General features: G+C 41.3%; 1 protein-coding gene across 2 annotated transcripts in view; it reads left to right on the forward strand.

Moving 5' to 3' along the window:
- Positions 1 to 21068, forward strand: part of COG6 (component of oligomeric golgi complex 6) — a 74516-nt gene that overhangs the window by 16079 nt on the left and 37369 nt on the right. For both annotated transcript variants that reach the window (XM_039915014.1, XM_001512585.6), the window contains exons 8-13: positions 728 to 821; positions 7911 to 8039; positions 8137 to 8228; positions 9637 to 9701; positions 16987 to 17078; positions 18193 to 18310. In XM_039915014.1, coding sequence (XP_039770948.1) covers positions 728 to 821; positions 7911 to 8039; positions 8137 to 8228; positions 9637 to 9701; positions 16987 to 17078; positions 18193 to 18310 — 590 coding nt within the window. The remainder of the gene's footprint in view (positions 1 to 727; positions 822 to 7910; positions 8040 to 8136; positions 8229 to 9636; positions 9702 to 16986; positions 17079 to 18192; positions 18311 to 21068) is intronic.

Below are 21068 nucleotides of genomic sequence, written 5' to 3' on the forward strand. Positions count from 1 at the left end.
TGCCCTTCTGCCAGGGTATCGGCAACTGCCCTTGTATGGAGACTAGAGTGAACAAAGCCCCAGGATTCACTCGAGTTCTTTACTCCTGCCAAAACCACAGAAGACGTCTCTGTACTCCTGGGTGTCGGCAGAAAAGTTGCCAGTAAAGAAACCTTTTTTTGTGGGTCAGAGACCAGGATAGATAGGTGATCTGCAGGGGCAAGGCGGTCAAGGGTTCTGCCAGAATGATCAATTAGATATTGATCAGGAGCAGTGTGGTTTAGTGGAAAGAGCACGGGCCCAGGAGTCAGAGGACGTGGGTTCTAATTTCAGCTCCTCCATGTGCCCGCTCTGTGATCTTGGGCAAGTCACTTAACTTCTCTGTGCCTCAGTTACCTCATTTCTAAAATGAACATTCAATTCCGGCTCTCCTTTCTACTTAGATTGTGAGCCCTATGTGGACAGGGACCGGTTCTGCCCTGATTATCCTCTACCTTCCCCAGCTCTTAGAACAGTGCTTGTTATATAGTAAGCACATAAATAGCACTATTAATTTAATTATTACTATTGTTATTATGAACACTATTACCATCATTAGTCTTGTTATATTGAGGATTCTGTAAATTTGTTTTCATCCTGCTCTCATCTTGATCCTGTCCAGAAAGGGCCAGTGTGGTTTTTGTACGGTGGAATTGCTGCACCAACCGACCTGTAGTAATTCTGGAATTGTTTCTCATTTATCTTAAAGGTGAATGTAGGACGCTGACCCAGGAATTGTGTGACATATCTCCAGTACTAACCCAAGCGATGGAAGCCCTGCAAGACAGGCCCGTCTTATATAAGTCAGTGACTTTTCTGGGTCATATCTTTTCTTTAACCGTTCGTTCACTGTGCCTATCAATTTCCAGTGTCCCCAAGTCATGGTAATGTGTGTCTTATTGTGCTTGTTATTTAAGGATGCTGGCAATATTGTTATTTCTTAGGTATACAAGTATGTTTTGAAAGGCTGACTGGTATTCCCTGCTACACTAGTGGCATATTTCCCATTCTGGGCGTTCAGTTCTCTACTGGGTAAAGAAAACACTGTATTTAGAAACAAAGCCTGACTGAGTGACTTTTTTTTCTACCCAATGCTTTGTACCGTTGTTTTCGCACGATAGGTTCTTAATACCGTTACTACCACTGATTGGTGGAATTGTTAGAATCATCGAACGAAGAATTTGCAGGCTCGAAATTGAACACTGTTGAAGTGGGAGACCCATCCATTTTAGGCAGCTTTCACTCATGGGCTGGCGTAGCAGGGAGCCAGACCAAAGGCGGTAAAAGCTTCAGCAAATGGTGAGAGATATCTTTCCCCTCCCCCTGCATTATATTTGGCCCCTAACACTGACTATTAACTCCTTGTCCAGTACATAGTCCAAATAAAAAGCTTTGAAACTCTAGCCAGTCTATGTTGCTTCTCTTCAGTTTGGTAAGAAAGATTTGGCCACGATTTTGGAGGTAGAGAAGAGGTAAACAGTATAGCAGCATGGCCTAGTGGATGGGGACCTGGGTTCTTAAATCCTGCTTCCCCATTTGCCTGCTAGGTGACCTTGGGTAAAGTTACTTATCTTTTCCATGTCTCAGTTTCCTCATCTGTAAAATGGGGATAAAATACCCATTCTAATCATAATTACTGTGGTTCTTGTTGAGTGCTTAGTATGTGTCAAGTGTTGGTCTAAACACTGGGGTAGATACAATTTAAGCAGGTTGGACACAGTCCCTGTCCCTTGTGGGGCTCACACTCTTAATCCCCATTTTACAGATGAGGTTACTGAGGCCTAGAGAAGTTAAGAAACTTGCCCAAGGTCTCACAGCAGACATGTGGCAGAGCTGGGATTAGAGCTCAGGTCCTTCGGAATCCCAGGCCTGTTCTCTATCCACCTCTCCCTCCATCCTAGACTAGCGGGACAGGAACTGCGTTCAGGGTCCAATCTGATTATCTTCTAGCTATCCCAGCATTTAGCCCAGCGCTTGACGTGTAGTAAGCACTTAAACTCATCATTATTAAAATCCGATGTTTTCGTTGTCTGTGGATGTTGATGATCCATAGGCACGGATCCTCAGTACGTACCATTATTAGCAAGAGCGTTCTACCACTACACTTCTCATTTTCATTTGAAATGAAATTAATTTTCCTAAATCTGATTGATGTATTTTTAGGATCGTAGTTTATGGTGAGCTACAACAAGTAGACTGCTTTGTCAGGTGAAATGAATTCTCTCCTTTAGGGCACCATTTAGGAATAACTGAAGAATTAATTAAGCTGGAGGGCACTAGAAGAATTAACTCTCTCCCCATGATGGAATTGTTGTCTCAGAATAGTTTCGTCATCTTTTAAAGAACAAATTCACCACTCTCTTTGCAAATTACTTCTTGAAATTGCCATCTCAATTGGAAAATGGAAGTGAAAAGTCACCTAAACGGAAAAACTGATCGCCAGCCACGACAGCGAGATGACTTGAAAAAGCATTCTTCAGCATGACTCATTTTACTCAAATGAGGCTCACCTTGTATTGTGGAGCAACTTTGAGAAACGTATAATTCCATATGTGTTCTATCGAATGCATCGTTAAAAAAACTTGGGAGGTAGTTGGAGTTTAGGTAGCTTCTCTGTCTTACATAGAAAACTGGGGATTTTGAAACAGAATGTAGGGCAAGTACAGGGGGGACGTTTTTACATCATAGTGTCATTTGAAAGATGAGCTCCACGTCAGCATTTCAGGAGTTGCTTCGGGTCCACGTGCCCGTGGTTCGAGATCCAAGCTAAGTCTTCTCTTTTTGAGCCGGGGTGGACAGGAAGAAGGACCAATATAGGGCTCTTAACATTCTTTAACCTCCAGCGGTCGCCGACACCAGGGATTAAACTGACTTGGTCAGAATTAGAGATTGCTGGGTTTTAGTGGGGTGGGGAGTTGCTGTCATAATAGGTGGAAGAAGGTGGAGGACAGAGGACATCCATTTGCATGGTGGGATTTGAGAAGCAGCAAGGAGGGAAAGCCGGGGATCCTGCTTGTTGGGAGGGAGAGGGCAGTTTGGGGAAAATCAGGGAGTTGGGAATGAGAAGATTGGACAGAAGGGATAGTCAACAGGTCAGCCCGGTTGGAGCCGAGGGAGGGATAGGTGGAGGAATAGGGATATTTGAGGGCGGTTGGGAAGGAAGGGGCCAGTCTTGAAATACAGAGTGAGGACCTTACTTGGTCCACAGGTGAAAAGCAACAGTAGTTTTGGTAAGCATATTGGTAAAATCAAAAACTTATGCCAAACCTCTCCTGGCTTGAACCCGTTTGGATCTATCAGTCAGTAGCATTTATTGTCTGACCCCCCTCTTCATAAAGCACGTGTCGTATTTGCTATTGCTATGTTGTGAAAAAAGGAGTGAAAATGTATTCCAAGCAACTGTCTTTCAAGCAGTGTTAAATATACAGTGAACCACAAGATGGCAATATTTGAACCTCTATTTCAATTGTCAGGCCTCGGTTGGATGAAATGTCAGCATTGTAGAATCGAGGTGTTTTTTTTTAACGTATATTAAAAGGAAATAATTATGCTCAATATCAAAATCCAAGAGAGTATATTGCATGGAGATGACCTTACTCAGACAATGTGTTTGAACCTGAATGCGGTATTAACTTTTCAGAAATTTCGGGTTGAAATTTATTAGCAATTAAATGAATTTTCAGGGATGAAAAGCCCCTTTATTTTTCCTCTTTCTACACTTTTTTGATAAGTAAATATATAAGAAGGTCAAAATATAAGAAGGTTCAAAATAAACACTGCAGTGTATATATGTATACACTGCAGTGTTTATATATACACCCACACACTGGATTTCTTTCTTTCAGATCAGGGATTTCTTAAGGGTGTATTTTTTGCCTTCTTGCTATAACCAATCTTTGAATGTTTTGACCTTGTTTTGATTTTTTTTTTTGGCCACCAAAGTTAAATGTAGAGTATATTATTAGAAAAATATAAACTTTGATGATATTAGAACTCTTTGATAAATATTGTGGAATTTTTATGTCGTTCTTCCCTTCTGCCTCACAGACTGGAATTTTGTCTCTTTGACCTTTGCAGACAGAGTTTCTGATCTTGGTCAAGCAAATTGTCTCTTGTCTGTGGGAAAAGATTCTTCAAATGTCTTCAGATATCTTTGAAGGTTCATTGTGGTCTAGGCTGGTTGTACTCTAAAACTAGGAGGGTTTGTTTTTTCGGCAGACACGGGAGTGTCAGAATAGTGTCCGTTCCCAGAAAATTGAAAGCTAATTGTTAATATAAACTCCCTGTTCATGCTTCATAATATTGCACAGATTAAACCCTTGTGTGTGCTAGGTTCATGGTCATTTTCTGAGAAATTTCAAGAGGATATCATAATTCACACGCCGAAATGCTAAATTTACTTGTTTGTGACATAGCTTGTGGCCACAATGATCAGTATGTCTAGGAACAGAAGTTTCAATGATATTTGCTTTCATTGTGGTTTGGAAAGGGCTTGGGAGATGATTAATTTTATCTGAGAAAATATGTTTGAAGAATGGGAATATTGTCTTCGCCTTTCTAGAAATAATCCTACACCCAAAGGCCATTTGGAGTTTACATTGGTTTAGGAGATCAGCTAGTCATTTGGGAAATGCTTTCTGTGCTACCAAAATCGAGTATCAGAAGAGTTGCAGTTATAATTTGCCAGCTTAAGAAAAATTCACAAGCATTTGAACCCTTACCTAAAGTATTTTGTGAGGCCATAAAGGTAATTACAAAAATAAGAAGCGCTTACACAGTGTCTCTGAAATAATGTGCAATATAGTACACTTTATATGATGTTGCACTTTCCCCTTCCTGTTCTAGTACAGCGCTGTCGGGAGCTTAAATATCATTTCCTTCAAGTAAGAAACCAAAGAACCACAGTCTCGTAGTAGAGTTAGACTTGAAAGGTTTTTAGAGTTCCAAAAACTTACTGCTTCTAGCTAGTCCTCTCCCCTTTCACTTTTAATTGAAAAGTTACCCTTCTGCTTAACTATCTTCCTTTCATTTCTAAAAATGTAGATTTTATGTCTGACAAGGAAAGAGTTCTAGGAAGGGCAACAGAAGAGAATCAGCGGGCTGGTTTCCTGTTTTTAGAGTCATAAAAAAATCTTGATAATGTTAATTAATGACCATGGTGCCTCAGGGAACCTAACTTGACATCCACACAGATTTTGGGGACAGTTTGGGAGGACACTGGTCTTGGATTCAGAAACTCAGGAATTCAGGCTTTGCTGCTGGGCCACAGTCAATCAGGCAATCGGTCAATGGTATTGAGTGCTTACTGTGTGCAGAGCACTGTGCTAAGCCTTCGGGAGAGTGCATTAACACAAGCAGACCTGATCCCTGCCCTCAAGGAGCGTACAGTATAGCTTACAATCCTCCAATTGGAAGCATTGGGGAAAAAAGTCTCTGTGGGCTCATTTGCATTTCTAGTTTGTAAAATGGGCAGAGCTTTTAAAATACCTCTTTATACGGGTCAAAGTCCCTCAGGTAGTCTGACCAAACTCCCAACCCGGTCCTACCAGAATTCTTCCTGGACTCTTCCCTCCCTCCTCCACTCACTCTTCCATCCTCAACAGTTCTTTCTCTTGGGAGAATAGGGCTTCTCCCAAATTCCAAGCATTTTGTGTCACAGGCACTCCCATCTTGTACCTCCCCTTCCCATTATGTGCCAAGGAGCTTTCCGCCGTGCTGCAGAACCCTGGGCTCAGTGGCATTTGCAGGAGAAGGGTGACCCACGCGATGTTTTCTGCATATATCTTCATTACCCTATTTATTTTCTTAATGAGATGTACATCACCCTGATTCTATTTATTTGCTATTGTTTTACTGAGATGTTCTTCCCCTCGATTCTATTAATTGCCATCGTTCTTGTCTGTCTGTCTGTCTCCCCCGATTAGACCGTGAGCCCGGCAAAGGGCAGGGACTGTATCTGTTACCGATTTGTACATTCCAAGCGCTTAGTACAGTGCTGTGCACATAGTAAGCGCTCAATAAATACTATTGAATGAATGAATGATGTTTTCGTGCTCATCCACCACCCCCTTGGCATGATGGAAAAAGGTCCCTCATCCAAACTTTTCTCTCTGTCATCTCAACCCTGGGCAGTTACGTGAAAAAATTTCTGGGTGTTTTCTGCAGGGACAAAATAATAGTATAACAACTACAACATTTATAATAATAAACTACTGAGGTTATTGCATAAACTTAAATATCTAAAATAGGGAGACTGAAAATGCTGAATAATATTTGTGACCAAATCTCGATTTCAAAATAGATCTGCATTAATCTGCTAGAACATCTCAGTCAACCTACCACTGCTATCAATCAGTCAATCAATGGTGTTTATTGAGTGTTAATTTTATGTAGAGCACTGTACTCAGTGCCTGGTAGTTGCCGGTGTTGAGTTTACAGTCTAGAGAATGAGTTTACAGTCTAGATTACACTATAATCAAAGATAATCCCAAAATAGAGAGGAACAGAAAAGAAAGAAATAGTCCCACATTCTTTAGGTAGATTTTCATCTCCCTTTCCCAATGAGAATGGAGGGAGATTTGTTTTTCTGCTGATTTTAGAGAGGCAAGTTCTTGTAGTAGGCACTATCCTTCCGATTTTTACAATGTCGATGTTAATAATAATAAGTAATTGTGATATTTATGCACTTACTATGTGCCAAGCACAGTGCTGGGGTAGATAGAAGATAATTTGGGTCAGACACACCCTATTTATTCTGCCTGGTCCTCCTTGCATTGCTGTCTTTTTCTAATCTAGGCCAAGCAGAGCAGCACCGATCCTTGGACCTCACCTCAGCTTCAGAGTGGAACCTAGCTTTCCCACGGCCTTGGCAGACCTGGCCTCTGAGTGGGGGTAGTAGATTGTTTTTAGGCCGGCCTCTGCTCGGAGTTGGCTGAGGGGGAACATGGGAACACCCGGCTATCTTTTCCAACCCTGGGCTGGGGGCTGAGAGAGATGAGACTTTCAAGTTAGTAGTACCTCAGAATGGCCAAGCGATGGTTTGTTTAACTCAGCTCTTGGTTAAGAACTCCATATTTTACTCCCTCCTTGCCAGGATGCCATCCGTAGACTTTGGGCGAGGAGAGACAAAGATGGGCGTGACTGTTCGTGTGTTACGGTTGAGGCTCGAGTGTGTGAAGAAATGTCCAAATATGTTATGACTCGAAGGGCTCTTTTCCAATGTAGCGGTAGCCATTTTTATGAATTATGCTGCTAGATTATGAGAAAAACAACCGTGGTCTAAAATAGAGAATTCCCACTGAATAGAATTTTTGCTGGTATTTTTGTTCGTCCGAGCACTTTAATTATAGTTAATCTCTCAGCGCACAGACAATTTAGTGTTATTTGAATTGTTATTTTCATGAGGACTTTATGATTTAGTGAGCGCCCAGTAAATACATGTTGAGTAATTAGAGGAAATGTATTCTTTTCACTACTGTTTTCATTACCGAATGCTCCCAGAAAACTCCCTTGCGATCTTTCCTTTTTGGAAGCTTTATTGTAAGCCCTGTCCTGCATTGTTCATTTTTACTTGCTTGAAATAGCTTTACCAAAAAACAAGTTTAATATTTCCCTTCTTTATTTCGTTTAGAATCGGGAACCACATCGTCCTAAAGCAATTTTTTATCTCTGTGACATACACTTTCATATGCATAATAAAACTATGTAAATCAATTGCTCTCATTGGGTTAAAGTGGCACTGATATTTCTGGAGAGCATCGTGTTGAGATTTTGCCCGTCTGCAGTTTGGAAGGATTGGCTAATAGTGCTGTAGTGCTTATTTTAAATCATGCACTTCAGAAGTGAGGCAAAATTCTTACCTGATCTTTTCTTTGTTCTTATTACTTCTCTAGGTATACCCTCGATGAGTTTGGAACTGCCCGAAGAAGTACAGTTGTTCGAGGGTTCATAGATGCTCTTACAAGAGGGGGTCCAGGGGGCACTCCCCGACCTATTGAAATGCACTCTCACGATCCTCTGAGGTACAGTCGGAATAAATCGAACTGGACAGTGTATGGAATTGTCTAGAACTCAGGGTGGGGAAATCTTAATGCACTGTATTCTCATTGTTTTCATTAGGTATGTGGGAGATATGTTGGCTTGGCTGCATCAAGCTACCGCTTCTGAAAAGGAGCACCTCGAAGCTTTGCTAAAACTTGTAACTGCACAAGGTAATGACAGAATTTAAATCAGTGGCCGGCAGAGGCGGAGAAGTAATGCTTAGAGGGAAATTTGAAAGAGGCACTTTGGGTCCCACTCTACATGAGGCAAGCCTGAGAAGCATCTTAGCGTAGTGGAGAGAGCACGGGCCTGGGATGCAGAAGGTCATGAGTTCTCATCCTGACTCTGCCACTTGTCTGCTGTTGACCTTGGGCAAGTCAGCGTGGTTCAGTGGAAAGAGCCTGGGTTTGGGAGTCAGAGGTCATGGGTTCGAAGCCTGGCTCTGCCACTTGTCAGCTGTGTGACAGTGGGCGAGTCACTTCACTTCTCCGGGCCTCAGTTCCCTCATCTGTAAAATGGGGGTGAAGACTGTGAGCCTAACGAGGGGCAACCTGATTACCCTATATCTACTCCAGCGCTTAGAACAGTGCTCTGTACATAGTAAGCGCTTAACAAATACCAACATTATTATTATTATCATTATTAACTTCTGCATCTGTTACCTCATCTGTAAAATGGGGTTTGTGATTGTGAGCCCCACAGGGGAGAAGGGACTGTTGTCCAATCCAATTTGCTTGTATCCATCCCAGCTTTTAGTACAGTGCCTGGCACATAGTAAGCACTTAACAGATACCATAATGATTATAATTAGAAGAAAAATTGTATTGAAATTTGATTCAACATTGTTAGCTCTAAATTTTTTTCCTTCTGATTTGAAAGTATAGCACACTTCTGATTATTCATTAGAAAGACCTGTCTGTCTTCTACCTTGGGTAGAGTTAACAGTTTTAGGAAGCGATGTGCTTGTCTAAATAAGCCCTGTAGAATGCCTTTTGTTAAGCGTTTACTTGTTTACTTTTGTACTCTGTGCCGAGGCAGATATAAGATAATCAGGTTGGACGCAGCCCATGTCCCACATAGGGCTTGCAGTATTAATCCTCATTTTATGGACAAGGTAACTGAGGCACAGAGAAATTAAGTGACTTGCCCCGAGTCATGCAGCGGACAAGTGGTGGAGTTGGGATTAGAACCCAGGTCCTTCTGAGTGTCAGGGCCATGCTCAATCCACTTAGGCCATGCTGTTTCTCATATTATGGAGAGAAGAGCAAGGAAACAGGTAATTCCCATAGTTGTACATGCACGGTGTATTCTTAACTCTCTCACAGGGCCTGAATAAGTGGGACAAGTTTTACAGGTCTTAGAAGAAATTCTAAATCACTAAAAGTGGGGACAGTACTTCTTAGACTACATGTACTCATTGCAGATAAGATGCCCAAGCTCTGGCAATTTTAAGCATGGAAAGAGATAGTGAAAATGCTGGCTAGCAGAAATGTGTGTGAGCTGCTCAGTTTTGAAGCTATCTGCACATCTGCTAAAGGTAAAGAGGGAAATATCCTTATCCTATGGATTTAATTACAGGTGTTGAAGAAAATATTCAAGAGGTAGTTGGACATATCACTGAAGGCGTCTGTAGGCCTCTAAAGGTAAAATACTTTTCAGTTTTTTATATAAAAATGTAGCTTCAGTAGTTTGGAATCCAGTTCAGGGATATATGTATAACCCATACAGTTCATTGGAAAATCAAAAATCCATGTGATTGTGAGGGCTTCAGCTTGAGCTACTAAACCAAAAATGACTATATCTTAAAGATAAAAAATGATCTTCAAATGTTGAAACCTTTGTTTATTTTATTTCTGGGAAAGGAAATAAAATAATACCAATGTAGTTCTAAGTACTACCGTATCAAGATGATCTTTTCTATATTTGAAGTAAAATACCATTCAAGGAAAATTTGAGAGGAAAACTGTTTGAGACCATTAACTCCTTCCTATTAATTTTTTAAAGAGAAACTCTTGAGAAGCCCATGCCCCAATAGATCCTTGCTTTATTCTATCACTTTTACTGGTTTTCGGATGTATAATTTAATTAAATAAATGTCGTGGATAACGGTACAAACTGAACTGTTTGAATTTGTCTATATATAAAAATAATTTACAATTAAAATCAAGAAGGTTTTTTATAGCCTTTTGCTTCTATTCTGTAGGGGCTGATTTTTTTTTTCATAAAAGAGAAATCTAAGGAAGATTAAAATCTGATTCTTCCCCCTGACTCTCTCCCCCTTCCCGCCCCCAAAGTGCAAAAAGGCATACCTAAGAATCTGAGTGGGCCCCATTAAAGGGATACCTCTCCGCTTGACATTTTACAAGAACTCCTGCACCGGCAAAGCTGAAGAGCAAAATTCTGAAGAAGGTAGTGGTGAACGGGTGATGGTTTTGATTTGTTTATCAACACTGTGACAGCCAGTAAAAATGAGCAAAGGAAAGAGCACAGAGGAACAGTCATCCAGTCCATCAGGATCCACTTCAGCTTTGAGGGGAAGGAGAAAAATAATGATTGGTGGAAAATTGAGCTAGGCTACAAGGCCCTTGGTAGGGAATTAAGTAGAGAAGTAAATGCAGATCATGAGGGATATAGAAGGGACGGTCGAGAGAGTTTACTTGCAACTAAAAGAACTTGAAAAAGGAGGAACACGATGTTCCGCCGAAGCATCACATCCGATAGTCCTCAAAGACGGTAGTCAAGAGAGGAGGACCAGTCTTGCACGTAAGACTAGTAGGTTACCAAGTTCTCGGTCTGTACGCTTCCTCGGGCGGTGACCCGTGACGCGTCAGGAGGTGAACAAGAAGCAGACCCCAGCAGTCTCGTGGGACGACATCGAGCCTGCAGTTCCCCGTGCTTAGAAGGAAATCCCCAGGAGTTGACACTCTCTGGGTCAAAGTGATCTGAGCCAGCAGGGGTCACAGCGCAAAGCCCTACTAGGCATTTCGGTGAACTGGGGGAGAACATCAGAACCGTACCGGTGTGCAGAAGGTCTGATGTATTATAGGTACAGGGTAGATTCAATGCAGCCACCTCCGGGTGAAGGTTTGCCCCTTTTGCAGGTGTGTCCCAGGAATGCAAACCATGCTCTTAGATGCTGGAGCTGTTCGCCCTCTGCCCTCTCACCCATTCTGTTCCTTTCGCACTCTCCCCGTTCAGAGTAATCTTCCCGCCCCATTTCAGATCTCACAATAAGAGATGGAATGGGAAGCTGGGAAAGTACTTTTACTAGACTTCTACGAGAGCATGTACCAAACCCCAGAATCTGGCAGTGTTCAAAGGTGACTGACTTAGTATTGGATCTTTAGAGCCCCTCCCCTCTGTTTTGCTTATGCACTTGTCTGTTTACTCCTTAAACACAGTAGTCACCCCAGCCCTATAGCACTTAGGTACAAATCCTAATATTCTGCTATTTTCCCTATGCATAATTTATTTTCATGTCCATCTTCCCCTGTAGAGTGTAAGGTTCTTGTGGATATTGTGCTTTCCCAAGAACGTAGTACAGTTTTCAGTGTTATTATTCTCTGCATGCAGTGAGCACTCAATAAATGCCATTGATTGACTGATCTTTAAGTCCAGTGGCCCCTAATGTCAGGTGGGTCATACATGCCTCTCAAAGACTGGATACGCAGAGGGGGAAATAGCCCCTTTGGAAAGCCGGAGAAGCTTTGGGCAGACCCATTAGTCAGATTCCTTGCTCAGAAATGGAAATGCAGCAAAGTGAATTTGCCTTGTGGAAAGTCAGAGGAGGACAGAATCAGTGATTTGATTTTGAAACGTATAATCAAATTGGAAAGTTCGGCTAACAGGTGAGCGTGGGGATTTTCTACAGAAAATCTCCCAGGACCTTGAGATTCCAGGCTGTATGAGCGGAGGGGGTTTATGATTCCTCAGTAATGTTCTTTCCAGAAGTCAGGAATGGCAAGCTCTAAGCAGTCTTTAAAAAAAAAAAAAAATTACCCCTCTTCCCATCCCCAAACTCCTTCCACTTATGTCTCCTCAATCTCTGCCTTTGTTGTTGACTCACTTATCAGACAGTACTGAAGGTTTCAGCTCCTACTAACACAGCTTGGTTGAGTGACTGCAGAAAAAAATCATCCTGACTAGTATATCCGTTTCTTTCACACAACCGTTTAGGTTTGTCTGTTTTTGTGTCCCATTTTCATTTCAGGTAAAGGCCTGCATGTGTGGAATTAGCACAGAAAACAGTTGTATTGGTAGAGTGTTAAAGAAACATACTTTATTCTAGAAATTACTTGTCAGTCAGTAGTATTTATTCACAACTTCCTCTTTGCTCATAGTGGGCAAGGAATGTGTCTGTTATAACGCTGTGTCGTACTCTCCCGAGAACTTAGTACAGTGCCGGGCACACAGTAGGCGCTCAGTAAATATGATTGATTGCTATTTGCAGGATACTAAATGTTTTGGAAATTATAATAGAGCTAGTAGACATGCTTCTACCTGAAGGAGCTTGCAGTGTAGGTGGGGTGACGGACCCCGATTAAGTTACAGAATAAGGAAGGAGAAGTGCATATGTGAATCTTTGATTAAAACATGCTTAGAGGAAAGCGTTCTAATTTTGTCCTCATAGGAGTGTGTTAGTCTGGATTCCAACTTGTACAGATGCAGATTTACCATGTCTCATGGGAAAATCTTAATGCACGATTCCAAAAGTTTAACAGAAAAGAGCAGCTTGAAACCGAAGTGTATTCTGTTATAAAATGAAGCCCAATCCCCTCCAATTTTGAGGAAGTTTTCCTGGGGGAAGAATAATTTTAAATCAAGCCCAATGCTATTGGAGAATTAGCTTACTTACTCGAGAGAACAGTCAGCAGGTGTTTGTAGAACTCCCCCTTCCACTTAGCTTTGTAATGATGACCTGACACATTACATACTTTGTCTTTCCTAAGAACTTTCTTGTAAATTATGTTGCCCTGATTTTTAGAGTCTTTCTTCTGAACGTGACTGTTTACTCATCTGAATGTAAAATCTCAGATTTTCAGGGCTACCAGAGGTATCAGTACAAAGAAAGTTCTCTCCCTTCCCTTGAAGTGATGTCACCTTGAATGCATTCTTCAGTGACATTCACGTGTTCTTCCTTCCATTATTTTAGCTATCCTGTTGTCATGTCACTTAACTGATAAGAAATGCAACTGATTCATGATGTGGGTTTTGAAGAGGGCTTGATTTGGTTTGAACTACTTTAACTCCTTCCCGTTGATTGGGGAAAAATTGGGCTGCTTACTTATAGAAATAATGAGACGCTGAGACACTTTCTGTGCGTCGTTACTATAGAAAAGCAGTGTGGATAAGCACTCTTCTCCCTGGGATAGCAAGGGAAGAAGCTTTCAAAATTCACATTGATACATACACTGAAATAGAAAAATACCATCTAACGATTAGATGATGCACGGAGGATATTGGGAAGACCGCACCTGAATTGGAATGCTGAAGCATAGAGTACATTGTTGGGGAAACTTATTAGACATGGCATTCTTAGCTACCTGCATAAGATGTTTCCTGTTTTTCCTGCTCATATGCGTATGGGGACAAACAAACACACACCACATCAACAAGGAATTTTGCTCATAAATGCAGGTGTGGTTGAAATGACCCATATATGGTCTTCCCAATATGGAACACAAAACTGTTCTTCTCTGCATTTCTTAGTTTTTAGCTTTTTCCAGCCTTGTTTCCAATTTGCTGTTTCATCTTAGTCTCAAGATCCACTCAAAGCTTCTACTGAAAGACAGTCACTGGTTTTTTAGTTGTTTCTTGTTTTTTAAATTTCAGTGCGCTGCAATGGCCTGTCTCCCTCTGTCTCTTCCCCACATCTAGCGGTCATGCCCCGTGGCCTGAGGTTACATGTCCCTGATTCCTTCTAGTGTGCAGTGACCCCGACCCTTTCATTCATTCATTCATTCATTCATTCATTCATTGGTATTTATTGAGCACTTGCTGGGTGCCGAGCACCGTCCCAAGCGCTTGAGAAAGTACAATACAACAGTAAGTGGTGACATTCTCTGCCCACAACGAGCTTACATTCCGCGGGGGGGAGACGGACATGGATACGAGTAAATAAAAATTACAGTTATGTACATAAGTGCTGTGGGGCTGGGAGGGGGGAAGGGCAAAGGGACACTTGACCATGACACACCCTGGCCCTACAGGATGTAGACATCTCAGGATCTTGATGAAATGATCAGGACCACCAAATTTTCCAGGTCATTGGCTGCTTTTTCCCTTGTTCTGGTCCTGAATCAGCACCAGACGCTTTTATGTCTCACATACTATTTTCAACACCCAGTTCCTGACACACCAAGTCTCCTGGTTCAAGAGGCAGGAATCGTGGTCACAGAGACTGGGGGTCGGCGGAGAGGGGTAAGGACCATGGGGATTCTGGAGCAAAGTTTTGGAGGCAGGAGGTTGGGGGATACACACTAGGAAACAAGAGGATATAGCAGGAAGTTGTTCAAGTAGATCATGGTGAAATAATTTGATGTACAAGTGAGTATATAAATACCTATTCAAATTCATTCAATAGTATTTACTGAGCGCTTACTACGTGCAGAGCACTGTACTAAGCACTTGGAATGGATAATTCAGCGACAGAGACAATCCCTGCCCAGTGACAGGCTTACAGTCTAATCGAATAATAATGATGGTATTTATTAAGCGCTTACTATGGGCCAAGCACTGTTCTAAGCGCTGGGTAGATACAGGGGAATTAGGTTGTCTCACGTGGGGCTCACAGTCTTACTCCCCATTTTACAGGGGAGGCAACTGAGGCACAGAGAAGGGAAGTGACTTGCCCAAAGTCATGCAGCTGACAAGTGGCGGAGCTCGGATTAGAATTTATGACCTCTGACTCCCCAGCCCGGGCTCTTTTCCACTGAGCCACACCACTAGTCAAATCAAATGTATGTGCACAGTGCTGAGGATAGGAATAAAATATCAATGTGAGAGGGGTTGATGTTGGGTTGACATGGCTGGGGTGTTGTGAATTAACCAGGGTGGCTTCAAGGAACTTGTTCATCGTCCCTCACCTTGATAGCTAGAAATATTTAGAAGAATCAGGAGCCCCCCTTTTTTTATAACTGTCTTCAAAGGAAACCTTGGTATCTATCAACTGTGTGCTGAGCATTGAACAAGGTTCCTGGAAGTTGTACGGAAAATATATAACTGTCCTTTCCCAAGGGCTTAGTTCAGTGCTCAACAAACAGTAAGCGATCAGTAAATATCATTGCTATCATTGACTCCCTGACCTCAAAGTGGTTCCAAACTGCGTGTCTTCTCGCAGGCAAGATTTTAGAGCACAGCCATCCGCTTATTGACATTCTTTATTTCCCACAGCACCCAACATAATTCCTTCCACATACTGTCACTGTCTCCCTCCTCTTTGCATCTCAAAGTATCTTTTCACAGGACGCAGGTAATTTTGCATAAGTGCTGTAGAAATGTGTGGATAAACTCCCTCCTTAGCTCTCATGTGTAGAAATCACTGCTTTTGTAGTGCTGCACTGAACACTTTCTGAGAGAAACTGGCTGCAGAGAGAAATTAACTAGGAACATGCAGCCTGAGGCAGGGCCTTAATGAGGATGTGGGCACTTAATAAATGCTATTGATGATGATAATTTGGAAGTTAGCTCCCGGTGCCAAAAGTTAGACATTTACTGTTAGAATCAATAAAGGAGCCTTACCGCCTTTTCCCGGGTGGCTGTTCTTCAGACCTATAGTACATCCCTAGCAGATGGAGGTGAGGGTTGAGGTAGACATGAGAAACTTTCTGATTCTCTGCCTGAGAGAAAACCACAATATGAGGTATTGGGCTGGTGATTACATTTTCCGAACCATGGCTCAAGGCCATTTTTCTTCCTTAATTGTTCCGTCTTCGTGTCTCTATTAGAATGCTTTTTTCAGGAGGGTTGCCGTGGAATAATGACTTTGAAGTGTTTTCCTACTGGATTAGAAATTGTGGCAAGCAGCTAGCAATACCTAATGGACTCTCAACCCACAAGTACTTTGGAGGTAACCTGAAAATTGGAGAGGTTGCCCCACATTGGAGCCTCTCCTGAGGCTCACGGTCGCTACCTGCCCGGTGCAGGTAGCGACCGTGCTACACTGTGCCTGAAGAGGTGAAAGAGTGTGGTCTAGCAAGGTTCAAAACGTCTCTGAGACTGCAGAAGTTTCTTTCTGCACATCGGACATAAACATGTGGAAACCACCGCACCACGGGCATTCATCTTAGTCTGATCGAGAGTCCACGTGCCAGCTGTGGTCTAGGAACCGAGAGAGTCAGGCAAGGCTTTGCGTCCGTAATCCAGAAATTTCCAGAGAAATGAGTCCCTGCCAACTTTCAGTTACATCCGTTTTCCTTCTCTTGCCGAAGCAGTTTTTAAGCAGGTAAGAGGATAAAATGAGGTCTTCATCGTTGAAAAATACAGACTGGTTATATTGTCAATCCTGGCCTTCCTGAGGTTTTTGCTGTGCTCTGCCGATTGTCATCTGTTGGAAGTTAGGGATTTTGCAGCTGCTTTAGCTATTCAGGGCTGGACTGAGTTCTAGTATGTACTGGTGCTATTCCACAAATGATCTCATTGTATTGACATTTCCAGAAACAACGGTCTTACTCCAAACTCTTGAGGACAGAGTCATTCTTGAGAAGCACACCTGTTTTTTTTCCCCCTACCCAGTAACTTGACGGATCAAAAATAAACCCAGTTCAAAAGACGTTACAATTTCTGCCTAGATGAGGTGGTGTATTTATATTTCTCAGTAAATGTTATTTTCTTGCATGGTTAAATCATAAAAGCTTATCCTATTATGAATGTTTAAACGATTTTTATAACCAGCAAATGTCATTTTCTTCCTTTTAAATATTTCAACAGGTACGAATCGAACAAGTAATAGTTGCAGAACCTGGAGCTGTTTTATTATATAAAATCTCGAATCTTCTCAAGTTCTACCACCACACAATCAGGTAAATGGAATTTTTAAACATGGTCACTAAATTCCATGTATTATCCCATCCCAATTAAAAAAACAATATTAGTTTTATTATATCACAGTGCATGTATGCATCCTATACATATGTGCACACACAGGGAACCTATGCACTTTATCTGTGCATATACAGAGCAGCAGGGTGCCCTAGTGGAAAGAACACAGGTGAGGGTGTCAGGAAACTTGGGCTCTCATCCCAGTTGCGTCGCATGAATCCTGGTTGACTTCGGACACGTAATTTAACTTTTCTGTGCCTCAGTTTCCTTATCTGTAAATGGTGGCTAAATCCCTGTTCATCCTCCCCCTTAGCCTGTGAGCCCCAAGTGGGATAGGGACGGTGTCTCACCCAGTTATCTTGTGTCTACCCCAGCCTACAGTCCATGGCACATAGTAAGTGCATAACAAATAGCACGATTATTATGGAGCACTCTACTAAGTGTGATTCCCCAATTAGAGTGTAAGCTCCTTTCGGGCTGGGAACGAGTCCCTCGTTTGTTTTGTACTCCCCTAACGCCGGTACGGAGTCTTGAAAATGAACACTTTTACCTGCTACTACTTAGTCATTCATGAAATTCTGCTGAAAGGTGCCGAGGAGCAATGAAAATTCCCTCACCTATCTTTATCTCAATTAGCTCTACCATATATCTCAGAAGCAAAAATCTGTCAGCTATAATATTCATTTTTATAAACCTAGAGCAATTAATACTCTCTGCACTTTGCAGATTGTACTCTATCTGGAAATATAAACGCAATTTGGATATTCACCAGGGTTTTTCCAGCTTTAGAGGAAGCTGTAATTCCAGGGTACATTTTGGCTAAACACGTTATCTTTCTTTTTGATAAATTAAGGATTTGGTGCAGTTAAAAGATGTTCCAAATTGCTTATTGCCTCCCTTGATAAGATGATTAGAGAGAATAACCACCATTCCTTAAGCATCAGATAGTGCAAAACCCCTTTCCTTTGATCGTTCGCTGTGCCATTTTCAATTTCCGAGACTCTTTAACCTAGGTAATTGTTGTGTGAGCACTCTACAAATCCAAGTAGTTCTCTCTGCTTTGTGAAGATAACTTAAATACTCTTTCATTTCCAGTGGTATTGTGGGAAGTAGTGCAACCACATTGTTGACCACAATTGAAGAAATGCATCTGTTAAGCAAAAAAATATTCTTCAATAACCTGAGTCTTCATGCCAGCAAACTAATGGACAAGGTATGTTTTAGAAACACAGCTCTTAAAATGCATAAGCTAAGCAAGCACACCAGACTTTACGTAGAATGTATTCATATCCTGTACGTTTATACTGATGCTATATAATTTATGATTTTATATTTTCTCATCTATGTCATATTACTTTGTGTCAGTCCCTGAAGGAACTGATGGCTTTGATTTAGAAATTGTATGATAAGCTCAAAAAATCATCCCAAATTTAGAGTGACCCGTACTCTCTTTTTTTATGGTATTTGCTAAGCACTTACTATGAGCCAGGCACTGTACTAAACGTTAGGGTAGATACAAGTTAATCAGGTTGGACCCAGGTCCTGTCCAATACAGGGCTCATGGTCTTAATTCCCCATTTTACAGATGAGGTAACTGAGGCACAGAGAAGTTGTGACTTGCCCAGGGTCACAGAGCAGACAGATGGTGGAGCCAGGATTAAAACCTAAATCCTCTGACTCCCAGGCCCATGCTCTATCCACTAGGCCATGCTGCCTCTTGGGGTCTCTTGTAAAGACTGCTTTTACAGTTTTAGTGAAAAGACTTTGATTTTTATCCTTTCATAGTAAAGGAGAAACTTTCAAGTACGTCAGAAAGTATTTCTCCTTAGTTCTCGGAAAGTCGTAGGTAAAGATGAAATGATTTCCTCAAATTGTAAATTTAAAGGTGACGAATCCAGAATTGAATAATCTGAAACTTTTTATTAAAAAATCATAAAAGGTCAAGAGGGAACTTTTTTAAAAATTGCAATGAAATAATTAATTCTTGTACCAAACTTGGAGGGAAATCAAGTATTTGAAGTTTCTCACCCCACACCCTCCTTTTCCTGGTTGTTTTTCATGGGGGTGCAGGGCGGGAAAGAAGGCAGGTCCCAGTCTATTTACCCCATGGGTGGGGTCCTTGGCTTCTGATGGAGTCCATTTTAGTAGGGGCCAAGGGTGCTACTGTAGGAGTCTCTCCCCTCTCCCCCCAACCTAATCATTCAATCAGTGGCATTCACTGAGCACTTACTGCTATACTAACCCCTTGGGAGAGTACAATACAAGAGAATTGGAGCTTAAAGTCTAGAAGGGAAGACAGACATTAAAATAAATTATAGATATGTACAGAAGGTCTCTGGGCTGAGGATGGGGTGACTATCAAGTGCTTAAAGGGTACAGATCCGAGTGCAGATCTCCTTTGTCCTAGAACCCTTGAGTATCTTTCCCTGTCTGAAAAAAGGATTCGATCCCCAGCTATAAACCTTTGGATTCTGATCTGGTCCTGAATGTACCTTCTGCTGTTCTTAGATGAAAAGATTTTAAACTATATAGACGTTTTGATCATTTATTTACACTATATGTTGCAAATGACTTGTTTCTACTCAGTAAGCTCCTCAAGGGCAGGAATCGAGTGTAACGATTCTATTGTACTCTCACAGACACTTAGTACAGTGCTCTGCACAGAGTAAGCACTCAAGGAATACCATTGATTGACTGATGTAGTTTCAGTTCACTGATTTCATTTCTTTTGAATCATGAATTCTAAAACAGTCCATAGAGTTTCGGTTTTGTTTTAAGGAGGAACCAAAATGCAAAAAATTTCATTTTCCTGAAATTAGGATCACAGTATTCAGGCTTTTTTAAAAAAATGAATGCATATTAACTGAATGTTAAGGATTGTGTTTTTTGAGGTTGTTCAATATGTATCTTCTATATTCATATTTTAAAATCAACAGAACCTATTTCAAGGAATAATGGGCATTTTTACGTGCAGTATATTTGTAAGATTGAGTTATTGGTGAATTTAAAATTTTAAAAGTGGTGAAAATGCTCCAGAAGTCATTAAGAGGGCATAACTTCAACTGTTTGAAAGCATATATTCACTATAATTTTATTAGAATATAATAAAGTTTGATTATGTTGTGAAAGACTGAAATTTATTCTGCCTGCAGAATATAAATTTTGATGATTCTTTACATGTGGGCCAGATTCATCTGTTAGGGAGTTTTTAAACGGAACAGAAAGCAGACCCAAGAATCTCGATTGCGATTTATTTAAAGACCCTCTCAGTGTATCTAGTTGCTGAACACATCTGCCAAATTCCAGAGTATTAAGTGAATCATTGCTAACTGTTTGGTATTAATTTGACTTGGGACTTTTTTACTGTATATAGTAATGTTAAATTAGCCAAGGAACATTTAGAGAAGGCCAGTCTAATTTAAACTGAGACATCATTGTGAGTATTGCTTTGTATGTTCAGATTCCCTTCCTGCATTGCTAGATCTGCACTTATGAATGGTCGAGCTTCACTGGAAAAGGAAGATAAAGAATTCCATGCCTGAGCAGTGCTTGCTCTTGAAAACTGAAGTGCCTCACATTGTACTCTTAACCAAAAGGTGCATCTTCAGTACAAAAAGAGCTGCTCAATTTATTTTTTCAGACCGGGTACAGAGTTTTCTGCCTGATCTTTATTTTTTTTTAGTGTAGAGAGAGGTGCCTTGTAAAACACTACTCTATAATGAAAAGGCTTTTCTTTCTATTAATTTTTCTAGCCACTTAAAAATCTCAAATCAATCCTCTTGTTTTTGCTAGTGAGGCCTGAGACTCTTTGCCTGCTCATCTGGTTTTGTTTTCCTAATAAGGGCAGAATCTTTAAATGGAGGTAAAATAGTTGAGAACAAATAGAGAAGCGGCTAATTTAGAAACCCTTAAGAACACCAGTCTCTGAAGAAACCAAAGATTCTTGGTAAAGAAACCTGAAACTGTCATAG

The sequence above is a fragment of the Ornithorhynchus anatinus genome, chromosome 20 (assembly GCF_004115215.2).
Source record: "Ornithorhynchus anatinus isolate Pmale09 chromosome 20, mOrnAna1.pri.v4, whole genome shotgun sequence".
Lineage (NCBI taxonomy): Eukaryota > Metazoa > Chordata > Mammalia > Monotremata > Ornithorhynchidae > Ornithorhynchus > Ornithorhynchus anatinus.